Raw genomic sequence first — 14,102 nt, 5'->3', positions numbered from 1 at the left:
GGAATATTAAATAGCCCTGATATAAGGTTTGCTCTATCTATTAAGGCTGGCATAGTATGTTTAAAAAATATAAAAACAACTTTATTATTCTCAGTAAGCGCTCGAACATTTTAAATTTTTAAGTTTTTGCTCATTTTTCTAAGTGGTGAAAACCATTGTTATAAATACCTTTACAAGTTCCTGTATTAGATTAGTAGTAGTTATCCCCTCAGTTGGCATTGGCGAGTGTATATATACTTGATGCTGGGTTTCCGACGCTGTTATTGCTGTGTACATGTACTAGGATGTTTTCTTGTAAACATTTTGGGTGAAATGTAATAGGATAAGAGAATCAGAAAGTGAGAGACTTGGTAAGAAATCTCCTGCTTGTTTTGGTACTTGTTTCCTAGCACAGCACCCATCACATCGTATACCATAACACTTAATATGGTATATGATGCGATATTGTACAATAAAATATCGCATCGTATGGCATACAATGCGATGGTATACGATTTTTTTATTGTACAATCACCCTGATGGGTCCTTACAATGTTAAGGGTGGCGGTACGCGTCCTCCGTCCTTTTCATACCCCCACTATCCACGTCGATGTGGAGTTGATTGTGGATAGTGTGGTGACCGCAGCGAGCCTCCGAAGCGTGGCGAGCAGACGCGGAATATATGTAAAGTAATACGCCTCCGCTCGCCACACTATCTAAAATCAACTCCACGCCGACGTGGATAGTGGGAGTATGAAAAGGTCGGAGGTCGCGTACTGCTGCACTCGCCACGCTTCGGGTTTATGTTGATAGTGGGGGTGCATTTAACATTGTAAGCACCCATCAGGGTGCTTGTACAATAAAAAAAACGCATCGCATGCGGCTATATGGCATGCAATGCGATCTGATGCCCTACGATGGACATCAAGGGTGCCGTGCTAGGAAACAAGTACCCTTTTTTTTTTTTTTTTTTTTAAAGCGGCAATCATTTCCACTCCAGATCAAACTTGTTTTACAGTGTAACTGATTGCCGCTTTAAAAACACAAACACAGATTTCTTACCAAATTTCTCACTTTCTAATTCTCTCACTCATCCTATTACATTGCACCCTTCTTCTTTCATACATTAGTTACAAACCACATACATTAGTTACAAACCACATAAGTGGGAGGGAGAAAATGCATGCTTTCAAAAAAACAACGGAGAGGGAGGGGATGCTTTAAGGAAATTGAAGATTCTATAGAAGAATTCTGTATTTTGTTATTTAGAGGTGGTGGTAAATACTATTAAATACATGTTGTTAATATTACAATTGTTCATTGAAATTAAACCTTTTTACCTGGGGAAATAGTGAGTATTGCAATATGGTAAGTTTCACATAAATAGTTATCTATGTGGGAACAAAGCAAATACTACACAATCACTTTCTAGTTAACATAGTGTTGTTTCTTGCAGAAAGTTGTTCTTGGACTTGGGTTTATGTGCACACTAATACAAGCACCAGGTTGTGGCACGTGTAAAGGCACCAGGCAGAGTATGTTATTTCAGTTATAGAGTAAATCAAGCTCAGTCTTTGGCAGGGTGATCTCCGCCCAGAGGTAAATGCCAGTCTTTGGGAGGATGCTTTCTCTTTGTCCACACAGGGTTGTGCTTCAGCCTCTCTTGCTGCCTTGCATTCTCACTCACTAGAAGAGCTTCCTGAAGAAACAAAATCATACTATAACAAGCTGAATAGTATACTTGTAGTAAAGCAACAGGTTTAAGCAACATAATACTACAAATAGACTTACCAGCACCCAAAGTCTTCTACTTCATTCAGAACTACACTATATCCAATAATGATAGCACCACTAGTATAAGATCACAAATAGGTGTCTCTTCTGTAGAAACAGGTGTGGTCTCTGTAATGCTGGTACCCTGACAGACTGACACCAGGCATACTTTAAGCAATCAGCATCAGCCCAATCTCGTTGTGATTGATCGCAACCATTCACTGTTGTTCAGATATGCTAGAATCGGCCATATGATCCAATCACTGGTTAGCCGTATCTGAGTGCCCAACATGGTCCCCTGGTCCTATACAGCATGTAAATGCAGATTGTGTGGCCATACGCAGAAAAGCGATGCAGTCAGGATTACAACAGTAAAAAGCCTGAGGGTAAATACTGCGGTTTTCTGACTGCCAGTATTTCATACCCAAACCTACTGAAATCTCAGTGTATGGCCACAATATTTGATGGTTCAGAGTGTCCGATAAAATGCCAGTCAATCTCTCCAGCATTTTATTTAAATGTATGTCCAGCATAACAAACAAATCACTTAACAATTCATAACTCATTACAATCATTTTTCTCAGGCTCCAAACTGTACAGCCAGATTGCACAGTTTGAAAACAGCCATTTAAGCAGGATTTGAATAAAATTCAGAAAGTCCCAATAAGATGCTTAAAAAAAAAAAAAACACAACCCCCCCCCCCCCCTCCCGCGCTAAATAGTGATTTCTGCCCATGCGTGCTATTAAACTGTGGTCACATTCCAGAAAATGCAACTGCAGTCTACTGCCTATTACATGGTCCAGACAATGGTGGCATGTCCAGACAACAAGGCAACAAAAAATTCAGGGCTCAGGTTGGGTTTAAGTATGAGGAGGAAGTTTCCTCGGAGGAATTGTTAGAGGATGTGGAAGAGATATCGGTACTTGTGAGTTATCCGGGCTGCCGATTTCTAAATCGGGTCGGATCGGGCACATCGCATCGCATGCGACCATGCGATGCGATGACCCGATTTTTCCATAGGAATCAATGTTAAAATGGACTGAGTCCATTTTAACATGGAATTCAATGGGAAAAGGACCCCTACTATCCAAGTGGGCATGGAGTTGGATATAAACCTGTGGCGAGCGTAGCGAGCCACCGTGCCCGAAGCGTGGCGAGCCCCGCGAGGGGACACAGAATACCGTTCGCTCGCCACGCTTCGGGCTCGGTGGCTCGCTACGCTCGCCACAGGTTTATATCCAACTCCATGCCCACTTGGATAGTAGGGGTATGAAAAGGACCCCTTTTTCCCATTGAATTCCATGTTAAAATGGACTCAGTCCATTTTAACATTGATTCCTATGGAAAAATCGGGGCATCGCATCTGATTGTATGCCTTAACTTAAGGCATACAATCAAAAAATCGGCAGCCCGGATAACTCACAAGTACCGAGATATCTTCTGACTAGTCTGGGGAGTTTAAAGCGGATTCTAGAGTATTCATTTTTTATACTGTGGAAAGTATTCTATAAGGATTTATAAAACTATGAATTACAAAGAGCCAGTTACAACTGGAGAATGAAGATATACTGGGGGAAATTTACAAATATGTGTTGTATTATACTCCACATGTGATGTTGCTATGGGCAACCAATCAGAATCTACTTATTTGTTTAGCACCCTTTAGAAACATCACATGTGAAGTAGAATACTCATTTTAATACATTTCCTCCACTGTTGGATGGGTCAATAAAAGGCCGACACTTCCCTATTCGCAAGGTCATGAAAGATTTGGTCCAAAAGAATGGTCCAACTTGGACAAAAGGCAAGGGAAGTTGTCCAGAATAGACTTATGTATCCGGTTAAAGAAGAGCTCTTTTTGAACTGGTGCACCCTGCCTAGGGTTGATGCGGCAGTTGCAGATTTAACGTCACGCACCGCGATACCCCTAGAAGATGGAGCCTCATTTAAGGACCCTATGGATAGGAGAATGGAGGGGTCTTTTTCGAAAATGACATATTTCCTCAGCTAGATCTTTGAAAGCTGGTGTTTCCATTGCATCGGTAGCTAGAGCATTAAGGATTTGGGGAACGAATCTGCACAGTGACATTGATGACAATATTAAAACAATATGTTAAAAAAAAAAAAAAAAAACGAGGTTATTCAAAAAGCAGCAGAATTAATCTGCGCAGCCTCTTTGGATGTGGTTTCTTTTGCAGCAAGATCAGTGGCGGCTGGGGTATCTGGACTTTTGACATCTCTGGTCGCTGATGAAAAGGAGAAACAGCAATATATTGATAGTGCTAGCAATAAATCTCCCCTGTGTGTACGGGGCTTTAGACAGTGTGCATGTCGAAGCCAAGGCAGTGTGGAGAGCCATCATTGGCTTCAGTCAAAAGATCAGAAGGAGACACTTAAGGATATTCTCTGGCAATATCTCGGTGGTATCTCACCTAAACCTCCAGGGTGATACCAGTAGTCAAGCTTTGATGTTGGTAATTTCAAAGATCCTGGTATGGGTAGAAGAAATTATACCCTCATTGAGGGTAGTTTCTGTCCCAGGGAAAGAAAACACGATGGCCAATTTTTTGAGCAGAAGCGAAGTTCTCCTGGGGGAATGAGAACTCACTGGTGAGATGTTGCAGCAGATAGTCAAAGAGTTCGGAGAAACAGATATAGGCTTGATGGCTACAAATATCAATACCCCCCCCCCCCTTTCCTCTAATTTACAGAGTCCTCAAGGAGATAGAGGATCGTGCTAAAAAGGAAAGGATTGCCAGATCAAGTCATTATTTTATTATTACAAGTTTCTTCTATCACGTGCTATAGAGTCTGGCAGGCTTTCATTCAGAATCCTCTACAGCCCAGGTCTTATAATTTCTATGTTATAGTTATGCTTCAGGTCTATCTACTTCAACCATGAATGTGCAGATATCAGCGTTGAGTATTCTCCTAGGGCCAGATGCACTAAGCTTCAAAAGTGATAAAATGGAGAGCCAGACAAGCAGCTCTTCCTGACCTTTTTCAAATAGTCTGTGACATGGAAGTTAGGAGCTGATTGGCTGGTTGTTTATCACTCTCCAATTTATCACTTTTTGAAGCTTAGTGCATCTGGCCCCTAAAGAGGAAATTGTCAAAAGAGGAACTAATCAGAAGATTCTGTACTGCCATTAAAAAGCCTTACCTTCAGTAAGATTGCTGATGCCCCCCATGGACCTGAACCTGGTACTAAACGCTTTAATTAAGGAGCCATTTAAGCCATTGACAGAGGTTTCTCTGAGGTATCTAACTTGGTAAATGGTCTTTCTAGTTGCTATTACCTCTGCAAGGAGAGTCAGCGAATTACAGGCTCTTTGCTTCGGAAAAACCATATCTGATAATATTTCCTGATAGAAAAACACATCCGGATTTTTTTTTACCAAAGGTAATTACTTCTTTTCACCTCAATCAGGAGATTACCTAAACAGCCTTCTATCATCATCCTAAGGACAAGAAGGAGGAAGAGTGGCACAAGTTAGATTTAGTAAGTCTGTCTACCTAGACAGACTTCTGGAGGTCAGAAAGTCCAAAAACTTGTGTTTTGGGTACTTGTTTCCTAGCACGGCCACAATCGTGGGCATCGGGTGTAATTTTTAGTGGTCTGCGACGCGACCGACGCGATGCCCCCAATTTCCCATTGAAATGCATTGAAAAAAGTCAAAATTGGGTCGGTCGCATCGCAGGCGGCTAAAAAAGGCTTAAATGGTCCAGACACGATGCCCCCGATTTCCCATAGGGAGCAATGTTAAATGCCTCAATTTACCCAAATCATCATAGGGAACAATGGTAAATGGGCCAGAAACCCCCCATAACAGTGAAATGGCCCCCCAAAATTAGTTTACGCCACCCCACGATCAACGTGAACCCGAAGCGTGGCGATCGGCGGCGGTACGCGTCCTCCGACCTTTTCATACCCCCACTATCCACGTCGGCGTGGAGTTGAGAATAGAATAGTGTGGCGAGCCACCGAGCCCGAAGCGTGGCGAGGGGACGCGGATACCTTCACAGGTAAACACGTCCCTTCGCGGGCTTCACAGGTATCCGCATCTGCTCGCCACGCTTCGGGCTCGGTGGCTCGCTGCGCTATTCTATTCTCAACTCCACGCCGACGTGGATAGTGGGGGTATGAAAAGGTCGGAGGACGCGTACCGCCGCCGCTCGCCACGCTTCGGGTTCACGTTGATCGTGGGGTGGCGTAAACTAATTTTGGGGGGCCATTTCACTGTTCAGGGGTGTTTTTGGGGGGTTCTGGACCATTTACCATTGTTCCCTATGATGATTTGGGTAAATTGAGGCATTTAACATTGTTCCCTATGGGACATCGCGTCGGTACCATCGCACCCGATTTTTTAGGGCATGCGATGCCCCCGATTTTTACTAACGATGCCCACGATCATGATCGGTGTGGCCGTGCTAGGAAACAAGTACCGTGTTTTGTGCCAGAAGGTGTAAGGAAGAGATTGGCACCCTCCAAGCAAACGATGTCTAGATGGATCCGAGAATGCATTACATTTGTCTACAGAGAAGAAGGAAAAGAGGTGCCTAGTATCATCAAGGCACTAGGGCCATGCTGACCTCTTGGGCTAGGAATGCTCAATCCTCTATCAAGGACATCTGTGGTGCAGCTACATGGTCTTCCATCTACACTTTTACAAGACATTACGCTTTGATTGTATCAAATTCTTGTTTTGGGGATGAAATCCTGCAGAGTGTTCTTGCTGATTAAAATACTTTTTTGATGCACACATTGTCCCTCCCTCTTCTTGCTTTGGTGTTTTTCCCAAGGTCTTGGCTGCCATGGGGATCGTAGAAGAAAACCGCAACTTATACTCACCAATAATTCCTTTTCTTCCTGGAGATCCCATGGCAGCCACCAGTTTGCCCTCCCTTCTTGTGTTTTTTTCAAGGTACCAAAGGAAGGAAACACTCAAAAAGAGAAGGAGGAAGGGGAGGAGTGGGGATTTAAGGTCCTAAGAAAACAAACAGCCTGTCTAACAGAGGAGAGGGATGAAATCCCAAGGTCTTGGCTGCCATGGGATCTCTAGAAAGAAAAGGAATTAATCGGTGAGTATAATTTGCTGTTTTCCCCAGCATTCAAGTGTAAATTAACCCTCTAATGCAGTGTCTGGTGTCCCCATTCTACTCGGTGTGAACAACCATATCAGCATACTCTGTTAATTTGACTAAACTTAAAACCACGTGCAAGTATATTCGAAAACTCCAGACAATTTTGTTTCTAGATATCAAGCCTGCAACTGAAAAGACCAGGGGCCATATAGAGATGTAACCATGTTTTATGCGGTGTACACACGGTGAGATTCCCTTGCTATTCGACTTAAGATTCGAGTGCTATACAATCTTTGCTATCTCTGTACTTTTTACATACAATCTGCATTAGATTTGCACTGTATAGTCATTGCTGCCCTGTCTTTCTGGGTTTCAATTTGTGCTGTCACGGAAGCGCGCATTGGGATATATTGTCAAATCTCACCGTGTGTACACAGCATTAGTCATGGGCACACTAGTCACAGCATTCATGCATCGTAGCAAGGGTACATATGTACATGCTTCAAAAAGAAATACAAAGCACATATATCTCAAAACCAAAGTGCTGCACATGAATGTTCTAAGCTTATGCAAAACAATATACTGAATTGCATTTATACATTCGATAAGACTCCTATTTTCTGCTCTCACCATAGCTGCCTGACTCCTGTGCTTCTCCCATTCCTTACAGGCCGTGTAGTCTGCTTTCCACTGCTGACAGGATGGTGTCCCACCGTGGGTGTAGTAGTAATGAAAACGGTTCCTTAGGCTCTTGCACGTTTTCCATTCATCCCAGTAATCATTACAATCTCGGGGAGGCTAGTGAAAGAAAAATATTTTTTGGTGATCCAAGCAAGCAACTGTCCATCTGTACATAACCTAAGGTCATGTTCCTACTGGAAATTGAACAATACATACATGTTGAAGTATCAGTTAAAATTACAGGTTAAGCACAAATAAAACTATTTTACATAAAATATTGTGAAAGTTTTAGAAAAAATGCTCCAAGAATGCTTTCAAAAATAGAAGTGTTAATAATTTATTTATAGCAATTAACAGAAGTGAACTTCTAAATCAGAATTTGGTGTGAACACCCTTTGGGTGATTTCACACATTCCGGCTCCTGCCGGGCAGTGAAAATCCGCACGGCCAGGAAGCCGTGCTGCACATATCAGTTATGAATGGAGGGGATGGCCACAGCCCGGCAGCCGTCCCTTCCAGTGCCGGGATCCGGCTGCAACCAGACGGCCGGGCCGTGGCCGTCCCATGTGAATGGACACAATAGTGTCCATTCACAACTACTGTGCATGGCACGGTTTCCTGGCCGTGCGGGATGTCGCCGTCCGGCAGGAGCCAGAGTGTGTGAAACTGCCCTTTGCCTTCAAAACGGCATCCATTCTAGGTATACATTCCCAAAGTTGGATTTTGTAGGATTATAGTCAGGTGTGTAAGTAACCAATCATATCAAACAGGTGATAATGATCATCATTTTCATAATGTATGTTGGAACACCTTAAATCAGTGGTGTCAAACTCATGGCCCTCCAACTACATGTCCCAGCATGCCCTACCACAGTTTTAGCAATCAATTATATAAAATCTGTGGCAGGGCATACTGGGACATGTAGTTCCACAACAGCTGGAGGGCCAGGAGTTTGACACCACTGCCTTAAATTCAAAACAGCTTTGTAGGAATATTAAAACTGGGTGAGGAACAGCTAAACTCTGTTACAAAAGTTGAGGTTTCATGTCATAGGTCATAAGCTGTGAACACATGGGCTGATCCGTCGGGGTGCTGGCTGGCAGGGAGGGAGGGATGTCTCAAAAGGCCATGCTGCATTAACCCTTTGAGTGTCAGCAGCTCTGTGGGAGATGTTCACAATATCCGCTAAAGATGCCAGCGTCTGTTACATTTGTTATATAAATTCAAATAAAAAAATGTTGTGTAAAAAAAAAAATATTGTATTTCCTATATAAGGTAAATATTACCGGTCATTATGATGAATAAAGATGTTTCCTTGGTAATTCTCACACCTATTTTGACAAATTCACTTGGCATTCAAAGGGATCAGCAGCATGGCCCTTGTTCGGAGATAGTAGAAACAGACCGTGCTGTACAGTCATTAGTTTCCAGGGCCGTGCATCAGGATTGAATTGTGATTGGGCGCTGCATAGCACGATACAATTTGCACTACGTGCTATGCGATTTTGTCTATATAGTCAAAATCGGTACTTGTTTATTATCACGGCGCCCATCGCATCGCATACCTTATTTAGTATAAGACGCCCATAGCATTGCATGCCAGCAAATGGCATGCAATGCGATTTTTAATTGTACAAGCACCCTGATGGGTGTTTGCAATGTTAAATAAACCCCCATTGTCAAAGCGACCCCCACTATCAACGCCAACCCGAAGCGTGGCGAGCGCAGCGGTACGCGTCCTCCGACCTTTTCATACCCCCACTATCCACGTCGGTGTGGAGTTGATGTTAGATAGTGTGGCGAGTGCAGCGAGCCCCACGAGGGGACATGGATTACTTTACATGTATTCCGCGTCCTCTCGCCACGCTTCGGTGGCTCGCCACACTATGTAATATCAACTCCATGCCGACGTGGATAGTGGGGGTATGAAAAGGTCGGAGGACGCCTACCGCTGTGCTCGCCACGCTTCGGGTTGGCGTTGATAGTGGGGGGTGGTGTTGACAATGGGGGTGCATTTAACATTGTAAGCACCCATCAGGGTGCTTGTACAATTAAAAATCGCATTGCATGCGATGCAGTACGATGAACATCGTGGGCGCCGTGATAATACACAAGTACCTCAAAATCTATAAAGCAAATAGACCATGGCACAATAACAAGCCACGGAATAGTTTAACAGCATCAGCAAGGTCTAGCCCAGGCAAATATTTTAAAGAAGAATGGGATTTCAAGATGTGCTCCTTTGAAAAAGCACAAACAGGCAACACCAAGGACCTCAGATGCGGTGGTCGGCCAAAGAAACTTAGCGAATCAGATGAAAGACACAACCCGCTTAAGGGGCATACTATTTATTTACAGTTTCTTATATAGCGCAGCAGATTCCGTTGCGCTTTACAATGGTAGACAGTGATAAAACAAACTGGGTAACAACAGACAGACTTGGAGGTAGGAGAGCCCTGCTGCAAGCTTACAATCTATAGGGACATAGGAGGGGAACACAAGGACAGGCATCAGTAATAGCATAGCAGTCCCACCAAGTTACAAGTCCAGAAGGGAAGCTATATAATACATAAGTGCCTCAGAGGGTTATGCGTGTAGAACTTATATATGATAGGCTTGCCTGAAGAGGTGTGTTTTCAGGGAACACTTGAAAGTTTGGAGACTAGTGGAGAGCCCCATACTAAGCGATCTGTCTTGATTGCTTAGAAATTAAGCTAAAAAAATAAAAATATCCATCTGTACACCTCATAGCTATGGCGACGCGGAGTCTCGTGCATCACCATCACTGGCTCAGATGGCGTCTGGGATGGTAAATCACCTAATGTATGTCAACTTATTTTCATGTGTTGACCAATAGTGGTCGACCTTTTGACTGTCTACCTAATGGCAGCACACCCTCTGAAATGATGAGTCAAAAAAGTTAATATTTTGCTGTAACAGAAGGGCTGGAGAGAGATACAATAAAGGGTGTCTGCAGGCAACAGTGAATATTGGTGGAGCTTCCACTGAGGAGGACAGCAGAGGACACTACAATGCATTTAATGAAACCACAATAATGCAGACAACTGTTCATGTGTAGTAGTAGTTATTTTTTTTTTTAACACAAATACATGACTTCACACCACTCTGTGCAAGGCCTAAAGTTACAGGGGATGTGGTTCCTGGGTCGACAATGTCCAGGTCAACACTTGGAAATGGTTAACATAACATAGGTTGGCATTGAATGAAGGTCGACATGGGCATGGTCAACAAAAGTTTCTCACATTTTTGGTGAGGGTATAGAGTGAGAATATGCGTGCCGAGCGAAGCAATGCACAGAGCACACGCGGTACGCTTATACGAGGTCCATGTTAAGATATGAACACAAAACTGTGAAAAACTTGTGTCAACCATTCCCATTTCAATCTTAAGCTTGTGTCGACCTATGTTATGTGCTGACCATTTGCAGGTGTCGGACCTAGATATTATCTCTTATGCCGTTAACCAGGTTACAGACCCACAGGTGGACAGGCACTCTCGTTTTGTGGGAGCACTCTTTTACTAAATATAACTTATATCAGTTTACTTAATTAAAATTTCTGGGTAAAGGTCCCAGATACAAGGATACATGCAACACTTAACAGTAAACACTGATGTATGTCGACACACTGTAACAGTAAACACACAAACACTAATGTATGTCAGATAGGACTTCTTATCATCATCATCTAATTATTTGTGTGTTCACTTAGTATCTTTGAACCTAAACTGTATACTTCCTTTGATATCCCTTAAGGTGCATATACACCGTGCAATGCACGCTCCCGCAGGTATTTTATCCGGATGGAGTCAAAATCCAGGCGGTCGAAATACCGCCGCCGGAATCCCGACCGCCGCAATGCCAGCAATTTCTCCCTTTATGGGTGTCCACGAGACCCATAGAAGGAGAATAAAATAGTGCACCGAGCGTAGCGAGACACCGGGCCCGCTGCGTGGCAAGCATTCCACGGCCCCCACTTGTCGGTATTTCGACCGCCGGGATTCCGTACTGAATCCGTTTCATCACACAGTATGTGCTGCACATACTTTTGTACTGCCTTCGCATGCATTGCGATCCAGCCCAAACGGGTGCAATCATCGCACAGTGTATGGGCAACTTTAGAATATCTGTGTAGTCCGCGGTGCACCAATTAAATTTGGAATCCACTGGGTTCTTTTTAGAGTCCTTGTATCCCTGTGATTTATTATTACCAATTTTGTAAAACCACATCCCTGACAGACAGACCTATATATTGAATCAATTTGATATTTTGCAGGCCTCTTATCTCTGGCCCTGCCACAGATAATACAAAAAAATGGTATTATCTTTATGTTTCAGTGTTTGTGTGTTTACTGTTAAGTGTTGCATGTGTCCTTGTATCTGGGACCTTTACCCAGATATTTTATTTAAGTAACCTAATAAAAGTAATATTTTAGTAAAAGAGTGCCCCACAAAAAAAACAGTGCCTGTCTTTCCTAAATGCTTCATCCTAGACTCTCAAGGTAGCACTACCACGTGAGTGACCGATCTGCAGAACGAGGTTATTTATTGTGGATTATATATTTATCTTTGGCTCTCCATATTTGTTGTGCATGACCCACTTCCCCATGCCCTTTTCCCCAAATCAATAGACCAACAGGTGCTTCAGCATCTGCCTATAGTGTATTTCCCAGTGAAACAATTTCAACTTGTCAAAACGGCAACACTGTAGCAATAATAATGGCAATCTACCCAAACACTATATTTAGGGACCGTGGTTGCCACAAGCTGTGGCTGGCAACTATCCCTAGTATTTAAATACACGGCTTGCGGTTTAAGCAGCAGTGCAATTAGCTGCCATATATGAAGCAGAAGGAAGCCTGGAATTAAAATTCAATAATGACCTTTTAAAGACATCAGCAGCTGTTACTCACAAAAACAAATATTATCATCACCATTAAATGACTGGAAAACAGCAGCCTAACCCAGTCCGCCTCGCATAAATAAAATATCCGTATCAGCGGAAGCCTATGCCTGTCATTCCCTGTAACCCCTCACAATAGCTCCCTCACCCTCCAGGTGTCAGCCATGCTTCTTCCTCCTCCAGCCGCACTGCTCCCGCCCCCTTCGCGTCACCCCAATCACCGTACCAGAGATGATATATGCACTACCAGGGGCAGGGCTGGCGGGGAAGGGCGGAAGCATCGTGCCGTGGCGTGCAGTGAATGGGGAAGCACAGTTCCGCCAGGCTGTATGTTAACATGCGCCAAGCTACATGCAGTAAGATGCGTGTTGTTGTCGGTATTTCTACTATAGTAGTACAGATACAGAAATTGCTGCTATTCTAGTGCCACGCCAGCTTTTTCCTCATAGCATTACCTGCTACACAATGCTCGCGCATTATCTGCCATCTGATATTCTCCCCATAGCACAAAGCCACGGTTATCGGGTATGGGTAAAATCCGGAATCGGATAAGACACCGGAATGCCGGACTGGACATCAAACTCTGCATTCCGGAGCTTGTAGTATCCGGTCCGGGGGTGCTCCATCTGATGAGGCTGCTCTCGCACCTGTCACCTGGGAGAGGGGGGAGAATACAGCCTCACTGCATGGTCCGGGGGTGTAATAAAAACTGGAACGGTCCAGACCACACGGGGAGGCTGTAATCTCCCCTTCCCCATGTCCCTGGTGTGAGCAATCACAGGCATCCCCCCGGACAAGACACCCCCCGCATGGGACACCCCTCGGACCAGACACTATAAGCTCCGGAATGCAGAGTTTGATGTCTGGTCCGGCGTTCCGGTGTCTTGTCCGGTTTTTACTTAGTCCCACGGTTATCTGCTACCTACTGTAATGTAACCCTCATAGCACAGAGCCATTTTTTAATCTGCCATGCAATCACGCATAGCTCCCAACATGATCCTGCTCCTGGACTTCCCTCTTAATTTATGATTACCATCACCTATGTTGAAGCGCCTTTCTTATCAATGAACCTGTTCAACACAGGCAATCATACATTAATAGGGAAGTCCAGAAACAGCATTGTGTCCCTCCTGGAAAGGGTCATGCTGGGAATGTGATGTATCGCCATGTATTATATCGCCCTCATTATACTCAGCGCACAGAGCAGTAGATGTATGAAGCAGTGATAAGGGAGAAGTGATAAAGCTCCTGACTCTCCATTTTTAAACCCAGCCTGTAACTTAATAGTCGGGAGCTGATTGGCCGGTGATAAAGTACCAGGCACTTTATCACTTCTCCCTTACCACTGCTTTATACATCTACCCCAGAGGGCAGGATGTACCAAACTGAAAATCCGGAAAAACCCCTGCAGGGGGTATGCCAGCTCTAGCTGGCATAACCCCATAGAAGCCTATGGGATTCCTTTAACCCCCCTCTTTTACTGCTGTCCAGGCAGCATCCTGCTGTGCTGCCCGGACTAGTGACCTCCTCCTCCTCCCTGCACCTCTTTCGGGTGCAGGGAGGAGGCAGAGACCGGCAGCCCCTACAGCCACCTGAGCAGGAGGCTGTCAGGCACAGCAGGAGGGGGGAGAGCTGCGGCGACCCGCTCACCCCCCACCGG

At 44.3% G+C, this 14,102-nt stretch overlaps 1 protein-coding gene across 2 annotated transcripts; it reads right to left on the bottom strand.

Moving 5' to 3' along the window:
- Nucleotides 1–59: 59 nt before the first annotated feature.
- C1H22orf39 (chromosome 1 C22orf39 homolog) lies at nucleotides 60–12,741 on the bottom strand. 2 transcript variants are annotated; one of them, XM_083149192.1, is made up of 3 exons: nucleotides 12,591–12,741; nucleotides 7,470–7,637; nucleotides 60–1,678 (listed from the first exon to the last, which is right to left on the bottom strand). In XM_083149192.1, the coding sequence occupies exons 1-3, from the start codon at nucleotides 12,606–12,608 to the stop codon at nucleotides 1,547–1,549; spliced, it is 318 nt and encodes a 105-aa protein (XP_083005318.1). In that variant the 5' UTR covers nucleotides 12,609–12,741; the 3' UTR covers nucleotides 60–1,546. The 2 variants fall into 2 exon arrangements, with proteins under 2 accessions (XP_083005318.1, XP_083005308.1); XM_083149182.1 differs by lacking the exon at nucleotides 12,591–12,741 and adding an exon at nucleotides 12,453–12,485.
- Between the last annotated feature and the right edge of the window lie 1,361 nt (nucleotides 12,742–14,102).

The sequence above is a fragment of the Crinia signifera genome, chromosome 1 (genome assembly GCF_055691185.1).
Source record: "Crinia signifera chromosome 1, ASM5569118v1, whole genome shotgun sequence".
In the NCBI taxonomy this organism is placed as follows: domain Eukaryota; kingdom Metazoa; phylum Chordata; class Amphibia; order Anura; family Myobatrachidae; genus Crinia; species Crinia signifera.
This window is presented reverse-complemented; position numbering and strand designations above follow the sequence as displayed.